This window comes from Ornithorhynchus anatinus, chromosome 20 (assembly GCF_004115215.2).
Source record: "Ornithorhynchus anatinus isolate Pmale09 chromosome 20, mOrnAna1.pri.v4, whole genome shotgun sequence".
Classification (NCBI taxonomy): Eukaryota; Metazoa; Chordata; class Mammalia; order Monotremata; family Ornithorhynchidae; genus Ornithorhynchus; species Ornithorhynchus anatinus.
Genome location: NC_041747.1, coordinates 4,314,117 through 4,330,659, shown reverse-complemented (window position 1 = coordinate 4,330,659; position 16,543 = coordinate 4,314,117). Strand labels below are relative to the sequence as shown.

Sequence of the window (16,543 nt, the reverse complement as noted above, 5' to 3'; positions counted from 1 at the left end):
GTAAGTTGAGCCGACATTTCATCCCAGGGATATTGATGCTTATTTGGGGATTGGTTAGCTTAGAGATGACTATGTTCTGCATTAGCTGTGGTCGCTGAAACGGGAACAGACTTGATGGTCGGAGCCAAAGGAGGGAAAGGAAGCAGTTTGTGGGTGGGCCTTTGATCCATCCGTCAAAATTGAAGCCTGTCGAGTCTCCCGAGAGGTTTTCCCATCATTGGTTCAAAGCTCCCCGCAGCACCAATAGTCTATTAAATAGCAATATTTAAAGAAGAATGTTAAAGCCCTGGTCAAAATTCCAGCAGCCCTCTCCACAGGTCACTTGAGTAACTTGGAACTGGAAAGCTTGGTTTCTCTAGGAAGGTTAGGGCATACAAATGTCTGGACTTAATGGTCTTGTGGATAGAGCATGGGTCTGGGAGTCAGAAGACCTGGGTTCTAATTCCAGCTTTGTCCCCTATCTGCTCTGTGACTCTGGGCAAGTCACTTCACTTCTTTGGGCCTCAGTTACCTCATCTGTAAAATGGGGAATAAGACCGAGCCCCATGTGGGACAGAGACTGTGTCCAACCTGATAACTTGCATCTACCCCAACGCTTAGTACAGTGCCTGGCGCATAATGAGCATTTAACAAGTACCATTAAAAAAAGCAGGGAGCCTGATAGTCCTTAGACTGTGAGGCCCCTGTGGGACAGGAACTGATACTGTGTCTACCTCAGTGCTTACTTCAGTACCCTGCACATAGTAAATGCTTAGCAAATGCCATTTGTATTATAGTCATTATTATATTGTTGTCACTGTTATCATTATTAGATTTTTATCATTATTTTGGTAAATCATCTATGTTGAACACTGAATGGAGTCAGGCCGGGCTGTAACCAATGGAGTAGTACCAGGCCTGCCCGTGATACAGTTCTATCCTGACTTTCTCTCCTCAACTTCCACCATTTAAACACAAAACCAATTTCTCTTAAGGCAGTCAATCAATCAACAATATTTACCCAGCACTTCCTGTGTTCAGAGCACTGCAGTAAACACTTGGGAGAGTACATTATCTTATTATTCGCAGGATGGACCCATCAGAGGTGACCAAGACTTTGTCCTCACGGTGGAGAATTTGGAAGGGTAGGAATGACGAACACTGAGGGGCATTTGTCTGAGTTTTCCGACTTCAAAGACAAAGAGAGCGTCCCAGAGCACTTAGGAGTCTAGGTCAATGGTGGTTGAAGCCACCTCCTCAATCTCAGGGGAAGAAAAACGAGGCTTGTAAAATGTTCTAATCAGTCATGTCTCTCCCATCGAAACCCCAAACCGGTGTCTGCTTCTAGACGGGCTAGGATTTGGCCTTCAGTCGCCCGCAAATCATGGGCATTGAACAAAGAATGACCCAAGGATGTCTTAGGATGCAAATATTTGTTGTGATTGGGCCGGGTTTGGAAGTTGTCATGTTTTGTTCCCCTGAGTAGCCTTCAGAATTTGAAACTGTCAAGGAACAACCGTCCCAGGACACCTCGGTTTTAGTCTAGGGGACACATGACCCTCAGCCCTCGTGGAGCTTAAAACTTAATGGGGGAGACAGACGAGAATGATTTCCCATAGTGAAAGAAGAGGAAGAACTCTTCTGGGCTAGTCCTGACAACTCCCTTCATGATTTTGTGTATTTCAATCCTGTCTCCTTTCTCTCGCGGTCTTCTAAGCCTGAAGACTCCTACGCTTCAAGCTCTTCTCATGAGAGAAATGTCTTCGGCATTTCTTGCTGAGCTGAGCCTGTGCTGTAGATTCCTTGGAGAGGTTTTTTGGCTTAAAAGGTTCCCAGAAATGTAAGGTCGTGGAAGACTACACATCAACTGTAGAGGACTTTTGCAGTCGACGTTGGGGAGATTGTTTCAGGCAAGCAGGTAGAAGTGGAAAGCTGGGAAAAATCGGGATGGCGGTAACCCCACCTGGCCGAAAGAGGCACCCACAATTTTCCAAGAGATTAAGACAACCGAAGGGCAGAATGAGATATTTTTCAACAGGGTGAGCCTCACTTAAACCAAAAGAAATGACAAGAGGAGGGATTATGATGAGAGTTATGTGGAACAGAATATAGCCCAAGGGTGGAGTTATTGCAGAATAGAAGCACCTTTTGGAGTTCTGAGATGAATGCTTTCAATTATCCTTACACTATACACAGAGCATTACTGCATTTTCTGTCTTGGGGTTGCAGGGGGATTAAGGAAGTAATGCAGTGATATAGTTAATTGGACTGTTAAGAGGAAAAGTGTGATGAAATCTAGGGTTTATGGAATTAAATTATGAATGGTGATGCAGTCAGTCAGGTATTACTTAAGCATTAACTCATGTACCCATCCTCTTTGTCCTTCCTCCTCTTAGCTGTAATTTATTTTAGTGCCTCTCTCCCCCACGAGACTGTAAACTCCGTGAGTAGGTTTGTATTATTTATTATTATTATTATGGTGGTGGTTATGCTTAGTAGGTGCTTAGTAAATACTATATTATAATTATATTTGTTAAGAGGCTTTAGTGTGCCAGTGGAAAGAGCACGGGCTTAGGAGTCAGAGGTCATGGGTTCTAATCCCCGCTCCGCCTCTCGTCAGCTGTGTGACTGTGAGCAAGTCACTTAACTTCTCGGTGCCTCAGTGATCTCATCTGTAAAATGGGGATGAAGACTGTGAGCCTCATGTGGGACACCCTGATTACCTTGTATCTACCCCAGCGCTTAGAACAGGGCTCGGCAAATCGCGCTTAACAAATACCAACATTATTATTATTAACTGGTGGCGGCAGGATTAGAATCCAGCAGCGTGGCTCAGTGGAAAAGAACCTGGGCTTCGGAGTCAGAGGTCATGAGTTCATGAGGTCATGAGTCATGAGTTCGACTCCTGGCTCTGCCACTTGTCAGCTGTGTGACTGCGGCAAGTCACTTAACTTCTCTGTGCCTCAGTTCCCTCATCTGTAAAATGGGGATTAACTGTGAGCCTCACGTGGGACAACCTGATTACCCTGTATCTCCCCCAGCCCTTAGAACAGTGCTCGGCACATAGTAAGCGCTTAACAAATACCAACATTATTAACCCAGGTCTTCTGACTCCCGGGCCCGTGTTCTTAGAACTAGGCCACGCCGCTCCTGAGGGAATGGATTCACCAACTATTTCTGAGGAAGGATGGGTAAGACTCGACAGCAGATCCCGACGCTGCCACCTGTCAGCTGTGTGACTGTGGGCAAGTCATTTCACTTCTCGGTGCCTCAGTGATCTCATCTGTAAAATGGGGATGAAGACTCTGAGCCTTAGGTGGGACAACCTGATGAGCCTGTATCTCCCCCAGCACTTAGAACAGTGCTCTGCACAAAGTAAGCGCTTAACAAATACCAACATGATTATTGAGAAGCGGTGTTGCCGAGTGGGCTCTTTCCGCCAAGCCACGGAGTGGCTGATTGATTGATAGAGAAGCAGCGTGGCTCAGTGGAAAGAGCCCGGGCTTGGGAGTCAGAGGTCAGGGGTTCGAATCCTGGCTCTGCCCCTTGTCAGCTGTGTGGCTGTAGGCAAGTCACGTACCTTCTCTGTGCCTCAGTTACCTCATCTGTAAAATGGGGATTAAGACTGTGAGCCTCACGTGGGACAACCTGATGACCCTGTATCTACCCCAGTGCTTAGAACAGTGCTCTGCACATAATAAGTGTTTAACAAATTCATTCATTCATTCAATAGTATTTATTGAGCGCTTACTATGTGCAGAACACTGTACTAAGCGCTTGGAATGTACAATTCTGCAACAGATAGAGACAGTGCCTGCTCAGGGACGGGCTCACAGTCTAAATGGGGGAGACAGACAGCAAAGCAAAAGAGAACAGAACGAAAACAAGACAACATCATCAAGATAAACAGAATCAGGGGGATGTATGCCTCATTAACAAAAGAAATAGGGCAATAAATAATATATGCAAATTATATATACAAATGAATAAGGTAATATAGAATATATACAAATGAGCCCAGTGCTGAGGGGTGGGAAAGAGGAAACACCAACGTTATTCGATTAGACTGTAAGCCCGTCAAAGGGCAGGGACTGTCTCTGTCGCCGATTTGGCCATTCCAAGCGCTTAGTACAGTGCTGTGCACATAGTAAGCGCTCAATAAATACTATTGAATGAATGAATGAATAGTAAGCGCTCAATAAATACTATTGAATGAAGGATTGCGGTGCGATCCCGTGGGGTGGCAGTGGCGGCGTCCTGCCGCCAGGGGGCGAGGGGGAGTCCGGCCCCGCGCCCGCGCGCCCTCTGGCGGCCGTCAGCCGCCGTTGCAGGCCCCGGGACCTCCCCGCCGCCTGCATTAACACACTTAAACGGCGGACACCGAGCCCCACGGAGCCGAAAAGCAGCCACTCTGCGGAGGTGGATTTTGCTCCCATTCCCCCTCGGATCAGTCCAACGGCACCTCGGCCCCGCCCGGCCAGCGCGGCGCCCTCCGCCCCTACCGTCAGTGCTTTGCCCACAGTAAGGGCTTAACAAGGGCCCGCCGTGGTTATCGTTATTGTTACAACCGAAAGAAAGGGCGGCTCGATGGGGCGGGGCGGGGCCGCTTCTCTGGAAGGTTCGGGGCGGTCGGCGGGCCTGCGGGGGCAGCGCCCGCCACCAGATGGCGCTGCAGCCCCGGCCTCCCGTTCGGGGCCGAGAGAAGCCCTTCCGTGCGCATGCGCCGCCTCGGGGTGGGGGCGGAGGGCGCGCGCGGCCTGGTGAAGTCGCTCCCGCTTTTTTCTCCCCCCCCCCTTCCTCTGCCTCGCGCAGGCGCAGAGGGCGGGAAGGCGGGCCGGTCGCGCGCCCGCGCGCGCGGGCAAAGGGGACGAAGCGGGAGGGCGGTCGCGCGGCGGCCCGTCTGCGCATGCGTGCCCCCGCCCGCGCGCGCCCCTGAGGGGCTGTGGTGAGGGAAGGCCGCCATGTGCCCTCTTCTTAATAATAACTAGAATGTTGGTATTTGTTAAGCGCTTACTAGGTGCAGAGCACTGTTCTAAGCGCTGGGGGGATACAAGATGATCAGTTGTCCCTCATGGGGCTCACAGTCTTCATCCCCGTTTGACAGATAAGGGAACTGAGGCCCAGAGAAGTGAAGTGACTTGCCTCCAGGTCACAGAGCTAAGTGGCGGAGCTGGGATTAGAACCCATGATCCCTGACTCCTAAGCCTGGGCTCTTTCCACTGAGCCACGGGTCTGCCCAAGGAACACGGGGGAAGGAGATGCCACTAAGAGGGGCCAGCCCAGTCTGGCCTGAAGATTTGATGCCCCCGCCATTGACCTTCTGGGCCTTCCCTGCCAGGTAATAAGCATAATAATAGTTGCATTTATTAGGCACTTACTTTGTGCCAGGCACTGTTCTAAGCGCTGGGATAGATACAAGATAATCGGGTTAGACGCAATCTCCATCTCACAGGCTTGATCCCCATTTTACTGATGAAGTAACTGAGGCACCGAGAAGTGACCAGCCCAAGGTCAGGCCTGAGGGTTTGTGGCACCTGCCACCAATCTTCTGGGCCTTCCCTGGCAGGTAATAATCATAATAATAGTGGTATCTGTTAAGCACTTACTGTGTGCCAGGCAATGTTCTAAGCACTGGTGTAGATAGAAGATAATCGGGTTAGACACAATCTCCATCTCACAGGCTTGATCCCCATTTTACAGATGAAGTAAACGAGGCGCAGAGAAGTGACCAGCCCAAGGTCAGTCTTGAAGGTTTGAGGCCCCCGCCATTGACCTTCTGCCTTCCCTGGCAGGTAATAATCCTAATAATAGTGGTATCTGTTAGGCACTTACTATGTTCCAGGCACTGTTCTAAGCCCTGGGGTAGATAATTGGGTTAGACACAATCCCTCTCGCACAGTCCTGATCTCCATTTTACAGAAGAAGTAACTGAGGCCCAGAGAAGTGACGCAACTTGGCCCAGGTCACCCAGCAGACAAGTGGTGGAGCCAGGATTAGAATCCAAGACCCGTGCTCTATTCATTCATTCAATCATATTTATTGAGCGCTTATTGTGTGCAGAACACTGTACTCAGCGCTTGAAAAGTACAGTTCAGAAAGAGAGACAATTCCTACCCAACAACAGCCTCACAGTCTCAAAGGGGGGAGAGAGACAACAAAACAAGTAGACAGACATCAACTGCATCAAAGTAAATAGAATTATATATATATATAATATCATTAATAAAATAAATAGAAAAATAAATACAAGTGTTGTGGAGCGGGGAGAGGGGTAGAGCAGGTCTATCTGCTAAGCCTCGCTGCTTCCCGCATGTATTGACAGTTAGATGACACATTCTGGACACTGACCTTTAGAATAATAAGAATAATTCATTCAGTTGTATTTATTAAGCGCTTACTGTGTGCAGAGCACTGTACTAAGCCCTCGGGAGAGTACAGTACAGTAATAGACACATTCCCTGCCCACAGCGAGCTCACAGTCCGGTGGCGGGAGGCAGACATCAATGCAAGTAAATAATATTGCAGATATATAACTAAGTGCCGTGGGACTGGGAGTGGTGGGGGAGAGCAAAGGGAGCAAGTCAGGGTGATGCAGATGAGGAAAGGTGGAGCTTCGTCTGGGAAGGTCTCATGGAGGAGACGAGCCTTCCGTAAGGCTTCGAAGGGAGGAAGAGTAATTGTCGGATTTAAGGAGGGAAGGCTTTCCAGGCCAAGGTTCGGTGGCAAGATGGGTGAGATCAAGGAGCAGTTGTGGAATTCGTTAAGGGCTCACTATGTGCCAAGCACTGTAATACGCACTGAGGTGGATACAAGCAAATCGGATTGGACACAGCCCCCGTCCCACATGGAGTTCCCTGTCTTAACTTTTGTGGACATGGGCAGCGTGGCTGAGGGGGAAGAGCTCCAAGCCGGGAGGCAGGAGATATGGTGACCTGGCCCTGCTCTGCCCCAGACCCGAAGAGCGGCCACAGAGGGCACTTGACAGTCCCGGACAGTGAGACGTGTGTGACGGCACGTGAGTTACTTGGGTGTGCATTGTAGTGTGTAAACGTCACATGCGTCGCTTTGCACAGGTGCACCAAAATTGGCCCACACCTGGAGTGTTTCTCTTGGAGCACCTCCCACACCACCTCCTCCTTGATCCAAGACTGTTGCATTCCTCTGAACACACACACACGCACCCCAAAGCACGGCCAGGGAACGAAGTAGACGGAGGCTGGGGGTGAAAATAAAAATTCCAGACATAAAAGTATCTAGTTCCATATCCAAAAGAAGCAGTGCGATTGCCAGCCATAATCAGGATTGTCCGACTTAAGACTGGAGGCTGGTCAGTGTGAACAGGGGCAAGTGAGCTAAACTCTCTGGGCCTCATCTGTAAAATAAGCACAATAATACCTGCTTTTCCATAATTCATAGAAGTGTTCATCACCATCAATCCTATTTTTTGAGCGCTTACTGTGTGCTTACACTTTACTAAGTGCTTGGGGCAGTACAATATAACAGAGAAGGTAGACATGTTCCCTACCCACAGTAAGCTTACATTTTTGAGATGTGAAGATAAATTACTTTCTTTTAAATTGTTTTGGAAAAAAATTTAAGTGCCCTTGGCTCATTCAAGTGCTATTATCTGAGATAGGGCCTAACCCTAAATACTCTCTGCAGAGCACCATACTAAGCACTTGGGAGAGTACAATATAACAGGTAGAAACATTCCCTGCCCATGACAGGTTTGTGATCTAGAGGGAGAAACAGGCAATATAAACTATGTACATGTACATAAGTGCTGTGGGGCTGCAGGAAAGACGAATAAAGGGAGCTAATCCAAGTGCAGTCATTTCTACAACACAGGCATTCCCTACTTGAAGAACTCTGCATTATTGGAGAAAATGCGTGATGATATTTATGCCCAGACTGAAGCCATATGCGTGCACAAAACTCTTTCGCCCCACACTTCGTTGCATGATATTCATATAGGCATTTGTAAGAAGACTAGTGCGTGACCTAATGGAGAAGACCCCAGGACTGGAAATAGGGAGACCTGGGTCCTAATTCTGGACCCACTACTTGCCTGCTCTGTGAGTTTGGGCATGTCACCTATCCTCTCATGCCTCAGTTTGTCCGCAAAATGACAATAATATACCTCTGAGCCCTAATTTTAGACGGAACCTGGTATAGGACAGTTATTGGGTCCAATCTGATTGTCATCCATCTACCCTACTGTTTGGCACTTAGTGATGCCTTTCTTGGGTCTCAGCATTATTGACTGTTAGAAGCGGATAATGAAAACATATGAGAAGTGATTGTGACCTCAGTCTGGCTAGAAGGAACTCACTGAAAGGCACAAAGGTCAGAGTCTGGAAGAGGTTCTACTGCCTGACAATAGTGTTACACTGATGTGTCTCTCTCTCTCTCACACACACACACACACACACAAAACTTTAAAAGGGTCCAACCAGAGAGCCCCTCCTGCCTGGAGAGATCACCAGCAGGCTTCACTGCAGTGATCCTGGGGGGCTCCTAAATTTTATGAAACTTAGAACCAGTCCCCCACCCTTGAGCAGTTTCTAACCTTATTATCCTGGGCGTATGATGCTTCTATGGGTGCCATCAATCATCCGAGTTGTAAACCCCAGGCTTTCCTTTTCACCATTAAAAATCCAAAGGCATCTGTCTCAGGACCATTTGGGTTAAGAGTTCTGAAGAAAAACTCTGTTTTGTCATAATTGTAATAAATGAAGTTGTCATTCACCATGAAACAAAGAACTAGTGTTTCTGGCATAGTACAATAGAGCTCTTTTGCAAAAATGCCAGGGAGACCCTTTAGGCATTCCTGAATTTTGTGAACAATCCAGTTAATATACTATATTGATAAAATAAAGATTTGCTGTCATTAAATGTTCTTTTGTGTCCTAAGGGCTACTTGGAGATGATTCCCATCTTCTTATGGTGGATAATAATGCATTTCAGGGAGGCTCACCTGGGGTTGGGAATTTTCAGATTTAGTGTGAGCTACAAATTAATGCTTCATGTGTGGGAGCAGTCAGTTATATAAGAATTGATATCCCTCCCCAATCCCACCCCCCGCACACTCACACACATTTGAAATGTCGAACTATGCTTGACATGTTATAGGCCCTCGAGTAATGCAGGATTAAGGATTCTATCGTTTTCAGTGCTTTGCACACAGTAAGTGCTTAATAAATGCTACTACTTCTACCACTTAGCAGCATCAAAAAGCAGATTAATTTAAGTTTTGGTAAGAACACAAAGTAGGTGAAATTACCTAATATTCCAGTTCGGTGCTCCCAAGCCACAGAACAGAGCACCATATAGAGCTTCAGAAAGAAGCCAAGAGGTGAGGAGACAGAAAGAAAAAGAAGGGGGAAAAAATCGTATTTTGCTTTTCTTGAGAAACGTGATTCCAGGAGAAGATCCGCCCCCCGCTGGATTCAAGGGGTGTCTAAATTACGGATGTAGGAAAGCTCTTGAGATAATCTAGTCCAGACTTGTCTCCAGGCAGAAATGCTCCAACACTTCCCAGGACGCTTGTTTCTTTCTCTGTTCTAGTATGAGAGATTTCTAAGGAAGGAAATTCCACAAGTTCCCCTGGCAACGTGCTCCACATATTCCTGCCATAACCGGCCATTCTGATGTGAGTTTTGAGTAGAATGTGATGGAAGAATAGGGAAGCATGATGCCATAATAGCTGTGAAGTAGCTATGAGGAGAGAGAAGTGCCCAGTAAATCTGCTAGACTGTGTGCTCCTTGAGGGCAGAAATTTTGTCTTCTTTGTTCTAGAATGAGAGATTTCTAAGGAAGTAAGTTCCACAAATTCCCTTGGCAACCTGCTCCACGTAATCCTGCCAAAGCGGGCCATTTTGGTGTCAAGTTTGAGTAGAATGTGAAGGAAGAATAAGGCAAACACAGTGCCATAATGGCTGTGAAGTAGGTATGAGAAAGGAGAAGTATGTAAACTCTTCGAGGGCAGAAATCTTGTCTTCTAATTCTCTTGTATTCTCCCAAAGGCTTAGTACAGTGCTCTGCACAGGATAGGTACTCAACAAATATCAGTGAGTGATTGGAGAAATAATAGTACTGGAATACTAATAAATTAGCGCTGTGCTAGGGATGAATTGTAACTGCTTGAAGTTCATTGTTTCCAGTAAGCATAATGGATCAGTAAGCTTTAAATAGGCAGAGTCAGTTTCCTACCCAGTGCTAAAGACCTACTGATACAGGCTCAGAGAAGACAGCCTGCTTTGGAACGAGCTTCAGAAGGTTTTTTGTTGGCTACGACCCTCAAATTTGACCTAGTGTGACAGAGGCCAAGTGGTAGCTATACCTGTCCTTGGTGTACTCTTTCAGTTGACTTGCACATCTTTCCCCCCGACCTCATATATCCCATTGAAGAAGGGATCGACTCAGCCCAATTTTTGATAATGCAGAGGTTTTTAAGAACACATTTGTAACCAGAATGGCTGAATTTCCATATAGAATTTGTCACGTGCTCAACTTACTATGTCATCGATTCATGGTAAAATAAAACCATTGAATAGACCTGTAGGTCTTTGGGGCCGTACATTCATAAATGTGGCTGTCTGTTTTGAAAGATGAATAATGGGCACGGGCGGGGCTGAAATTGCCAGTGGGAGATCCATTTCTCTCTGCGTACCTGAAAAGACAGTTCCTCGCTGTGCCAACGTGTTTGCTGTTTACAGTACCTGATCTTGATCTTATCCATCTGATATTCTAATTCTTCTCAAGTCTCTGCCCAGAGAGCAGTCAGTGCGACACAGCGGTCGTTCTGTGTACTGTCGGCACCCCGATACTCTGCCCTGATAGGCGATTTCAGACCCCTTCCCTGTGTTGTTTACAGAAAGTTCCTCCTGTGATCCCTGTTCAATAATAGTAATTAGTAAAAATAATAGTAACAATAGTGATGTTTGTTGAGCATTGACTACGTGCCAGGCACTGTTCTAAGCGCTGGGGTGGGAACAAGCAAATCGTGTTGGACAAAGCCCCTGCCCCAGAGGGGGTTCACAGTCTTAATCCCCATTTTACAGAAGAGGTCACTGAGGCATTGAGAAGTTGAAGGACTTGCCCAGGGTCACACAGCTGACAAGTGGGGCAGCTGGTTTTAGAACCCAGGTCCTTCTGACTCCCAGACCCACGCTCTCTTCACTAGGCATATGCTCACGTGGCTCAGTGGAAAGAGAACGGGCTTTGGAGTCATAGGTCGTGGGTTCGAATCCCAGCTCTGCCACTTGGCAGCTGTGTGACTGTGGGCAAGTCACTTAACTTCTCTGTGCCTCAGTTACCTCATCTGTAAAATGGGGATTAAGACTGTGAGCCCCACGTGGGACAACCTGATTCCGCTGTGTCTACCCCAGCGCTTAGAACAGTGCTCTGCACATAGTAAGCGCTTAACAAATACCAACATTATTAAAAAACAGTTGTACCTAAGGGCCAAAGAAGGGGTAGAAATAAATATGGAAGTGCTGGACATGACTGGTGGTGATGTGCAGTGTGGAGTTGTTTTAACGGCATCCTCCACGATCAAGTTAGAGTGAATGCCAAGAGGATAAAAATAATTGGGTTTTACATTTGTGCTTCTTGCATTGTATAGGTTAGGACGTGTAGATCTTCTGTTGCATCACCGTGGGGTTCTGAATGTAATGACATTTATTGTTGAGTAAATCAAACAAACCTCCATTGGAATCAAGAGATTACACACCAAAAAAAGAGTCTTCATCCAAAAACCAAAACTGTCAGCTTTCCCATATTCCTTAGATATTTCAGGCTCCAAAATCACTTGATTTTTCCAATTCCAGTATTTATAGTGAGGTCTGGCGGCAGTATAACTGACCTCTCTGTGTTCTCTCTAAGAGCTTATTTCTCCTCATTCCAACAGTTTTAAGTTTAGATTTTTCTGGCAGCCCGCATAGCTATTGCAGTAGGCTTCACAAATGTGTCTTTTATCGTGAATACCCTATTGGCTGAATAGGATTATTGTAGAGAAATAAGCAGCTATAAAACAGGGTGCAAAATGCTTTTCATCCAGAAGTCGCAAATAGTCATCTGGGGTCCCCAGAATGTATTTCTTTGTGCTCTTTATGATGAAAGAATAAATGGATTTGTATTCCTTGTGCTTAGAGTTGTTAGGTTCAAAAAAGCAATCCTTTCGATGCTCAAAAATGACCCAACCGTGCACTGATAGGAAAGACAAAATGCCTCAATACCATTAACCCAGTGAGTTCCTTTCTACACCAAAACAACCAATTAGCATTTTTCCTCAACTAATCATCTGCACCCTGCAGTTTTATCCCCCAAATGGTTTAATTGCCCAAAAGCTAGAACCTTAATTGATTTGAGATTGACTAATTAAACCTTTTTTCCCTTGTTAGTGATTCCATTTAGTTTTCTGTAGTGCAAAGCTAAGATTTCTAGAGTGTTGCGACATCAAAATTTGGCTATTCAACGGTAATTTGATGTCATTTTCCCAGATAATGCGTGTGGGTTATTAATGGTCGTCTCAGATGCCAATTTTGTTCAAAGTATCCAATTAGTTTCTACTGGTTTATGAACTGGGCATTTGTTTCAAGATCTTGAATGATAATGAGAAGCCATTGTCCCTTCTCCGCTAATCCTCTCTATAAGAATCTGGCATTTATTGGGTTAGAAAGTATCATTTTATAATGGAGATGATTAGCATTCCTTGAACGTTGCAGAGCTCTTACTTTTCCCCATCTCAGCTGTTTGCCAAATAATAACTATTAAGAAGCGACTCGATATTTTCTGCCACTCTTCTGGTGACCAGTTTGGATGGCTAAAGGCATAATGCCTCCTTGACTCTTTCACTTCTGGACTTGGGAGATAGTGGGAGAAATGAAATTCCTTCTGGAGGTATTCATGGTCAGCGAACTCAGGGCTTTCCAATTCGCAGCTCAGACTTTGATTTCTTGCCCATCGCCCTGAATCAACCCTTATTCGGCCAATCTTCTGACATGGTTTGATAAAGGTTAAAGGGCGGCGTCGTTAGCCAGCGATGCCCTTACTCTGGAAGTAATTGAAGGCAACACCCTGGGAAGTAAAAGAACACATTTCACGGAGAGATCGCTGTTGAGGGACCAATGGATACAAGCTCGGTTGAATAGAAAGGAATTTCTCACTTGAAAGTCTATCCCCTGCCAATACTTAATACAGAGCTTGGCACAAAGTGAGCACTTCACAAATACCACAGTTATTAAGTATTTGCTTTGATTTCTCTCTCGGAAAATAGTTTGATGTCTGCCTCCCCCTGTTGGACTGCTAGCCTTTCGGGGGCAGGGAGTGTGTTCTCTCTTGTATTTTCTGTTTCCCAAACGTTAAGTACAGGGCTTTGCTCCCAGTGGGCAGTCAGTAAATACCATTACTATTCTACTACTCCTCCGAATATGAGTGGCAGTGGAGAGAAAATCTGGCTCATTCAAATGACAGAATGTCTCTTCTCTGTGGTAACTTTTGATGTTCCATTCTGTGGCCTTTTAGGGTACACCCAGCCCTCCTACAATGTGGGGTGGGACTAAGGAACTCATAAGCTCAATTTGGGCAGGGAACGGATCTGCTAATCCTATTGTACTCTCCCAAGTGCCTGGTTCAGTGCTCTGCACGCGAGGCATAGTGTATAGAGCATTTGTCTGTCGTGTGACCTCGGACAAGACACTTCTCTGTGCCTCAGTTTCCTCATCTGTAAAACCTGGGAATCAAGACTGTGAGCCTCATGTGGGACATGGACTGTGTCCAACCTAATGACCTTATATCTACCCCGGTGCTTAGAACAGTGCCTCGCCCATAATTAGTGCTTAACAAATACCATAAAAAAGCCCCGTAAAGCAATGCGATGCGCATGGCGCATCTGTCTCTTCAGGCACGGTGGCGTGCTGACGGGCGACAGGGAAGACACCTGCCCACAACAAGCTTACAGTGGAGAGGGAGAGGCAGACATTAATATTAAATAGATAATTTATAGCTTAGAGATGTGTACACAAATGCTGTGGGGGAGGATGGGGCAAATACCAGATACCCAAAGGTCACAGATCCAAGTGGAAACAGAAGCAGTCATTATTATCCCGTAGCTTCTTTGGGGCAAGGATTTTCGCTCCCAGAGAGCACATATTCCAAATCCTATAGTCTCTAAGGGGCTAGAGCTCCTAGTGCAAAAAACTGGAGCAGAAAAAGTCACACAGCAAAGCAGGAAATGATAAAAATAGCACAAGGTCGATCATTAAAAGTTCAGTCTTTATACTCTAAGGAAAACTACTCCCAAAGACATTTAAGCCATAGTGTTACCCTTCTTATTCTGCAAGGCCTAAGTGCCGGGCAGCTGTGGTAGAATGGAACAGGCTGAAGTCTGTTGCTTCGGGGAGAGGGACAGACACCCATCCAGCTTAGTTGGGGATTACTGTTGGAGGGAGTCCTACCTTTAGCAGAGCTCAAATCCTTACAAATTGATGACTTCAGTCGATCAAATTAATTGAGTACCATTTGCAGAGCACTGTGCTTAGCGCTTGGGAGAGTACAATATAACAGAGTTGATAGACACTTTCCCTGCCCACAGTGACCTTTCAGTCTTCTAATTCTTTAGAGCTAAGCAGTTCCCACAGCCAGGAGGCAAGATCTTTACCTAAAATGGCCCATGGTGTTCGGACCAAGGTCTCCCCCCTCCTCGATCTACTTCAATCCTAACAGGCCGATTATCTAACTGAAAGTGAAGGTTTTGCTTTGAGACGGAATTTATGATATTCATCCGTTGTACTCTCCCAAGCACATAGTACCAAGCTCTGCACAAAGTGAGCACTCAGTAAATACGACTGACTGATTGCTGTAGGAGAGAAATCTGGGAATAATACCCGCCTGGGGGGGCGGAATAAGGTCTCAGTCTGATGGTGTTAGGCTTTCACTCGGTGTAACGGAGGGCTCTCCCAAGGGTAGAGATCATTTACAGTCACTAGATGGCAAGCTCCTCGAGGGCAGCGTTCGGACCAACCGGAACTAGGATCACATCCCGAGCCTTTCGTTCAGTGCTTGGCACACAGGCGCTCAGGGATGACTACTAATTGATTGACCCTCTAGCAGCCTTTTTATGGTGCAATTTCAGCGGGGGGGCGGCTTCAGAGTTGCCCCCATCGAAAGCATTGGATTCCCCGCTCTGCCTCTGACTTGCTGAATGGGCTGCGGCAGATCCTCCTAAACTCTCCACTCCTTAGACCACCTCATCGATAAAATGAGAATCACTGTACAAGACTCCTGCCTTCCAGGAGTAATAGCATTGGTATTTATCGAGCGGCTACCAACCTCTCAGGGCGGCGCGCACCACTAGGCCCTTGGGAGGTACGGCAAAAGCTCGAAAGACATTTTCACCTCCTAGGAACTCACACTCCAATGATACGAAGCCTTGGGGAGTTATGAAGAATGCGTGATGGTGTCGGTCTCTCTCCCACCACCCCAGCCAACAAAAGAAGGCCCATGAGAAATACGGAGGTGGTGATTAATTTAAGATGTAGATTCCTCCACATCCTGCGTAACATTGGCCCTGTGGTAAGGGAAAATGTGCTAAGAGTATCAGAGAATCTGTTCAGAATGGAAAATCTGGCTCTACACGAAAGTCCAGGGGTCATATGTGCCACAGACTGAAAATGCATCAGCCATGTAGTGCTGCTAGAAAGAAAGAAGAACCGAGAATAATAATATATTATGAATATATGAATAAATAATGGTATTTATTCATGCTTGATTATGTTTCAAAGCACCCTTTTAGTGGCTCCAAGAGAATCAGATCAAGCATAGTCTCTGGGATTCCTAATCTGCGAGAAAGGAGAGTGGAGAAGTTAAAGTGATTTGCAAGGTCTCCCACAGCAAAGTACTTGACTTAGTGAGTCAACACTGGAATCAGATGCCCTTCTGTTGAAAAGTGGACTTGTCAGTGTAGTCGGGTTTTCGGAATAGGTTTTCAGGAATCTTTCAAACCCCTCATTGCTCAGTTACCTAATTCCTCGTGTTGATCCTTGCTTCTAGAGCCCACCGAAGGAGGTCTCTGGATTTTCAGACTCTATGTCCGATCTCATGAAGAACCTGGAGCAACTGAATCTAGATCTTGAAGAAGCTCTCAATCATGGCTCTTCTCCTTCTCAGACTACTTCTTTCAAGAGGCGAGAGCAGCAGGTAAAGGTTCCGCCGAATCCCGTTTATATGAACTGAAGTTTAAATCTCCAAATGGGAAAAAGTTACTTTCTGTTCAGTGTTTAACACCTTCATTGTGGAAATGGATGTAAAGTTGAAGTAGCGTGGGCTAGTGGAAGGGGTACGGGCCTACGAGTCAGAGGACCTGGGTTCTAATGCGAGCTCCGCCATTTGTCTGCTGTGTGACCTTGGGCAAGTCACTTAACTTGTCTGTGCTTCAATTACCTCATCTGTAAAATGGAGAATTAAGACTGTGAGCCCCACGTGGGACAGGGACTGTGTCCAACCTGATTAGCTTGTATCTTCTCCAGTGGTTCAGTGCGTGGACCGTGGTAAGCGCTGAACA

The 16,543-nt window shown here is 46.3% G+C and overlaps 1 protein-coding gene and 1 long non-coding RNA gene across 4 annotated transcripts in view; one reads left to right on the top strand and one right to left on the bottom strand.

Moving 5' to 3' along the window:
* Positions 1-16,543, top strand: part of STARD13 (StAR related lipid transfer domain containing 13) — a 245,975-nt gene that overhangs the window by 29,726 nt on the left and 199,706 nt on the right. For 2 of the 3 annotated variants that reach the window (XM_039914925.1, XM_029048473.2), the window contains exon 3: positions 16,033-16,179. In XM_039914925.1, the coding sequence (XP_039770859.1) occupies positions 16,033-16,179 (147 nt within the window). Of the gene's footprint in view, positions 1-5,174; positions 5,318-16,032; positions 16,180-16,543 lie in introns of those variants that run through there. The other variant, XM_029048475.2, reaches the window with a different exon arrangement.
* LOC114805916 lies at positions 2-9,640 on the bottom strand. The gene is made up of 3 exons (XR_003754042.2): positions 9,263-9,640; positions 8,549-8,675; positions 2-248 (listed from the first exon to the last, which is right to left on the bottom strand). It is a non-coding gene; the product is annotated as an uncharacterized LOC114805916 (long non-coding RNA).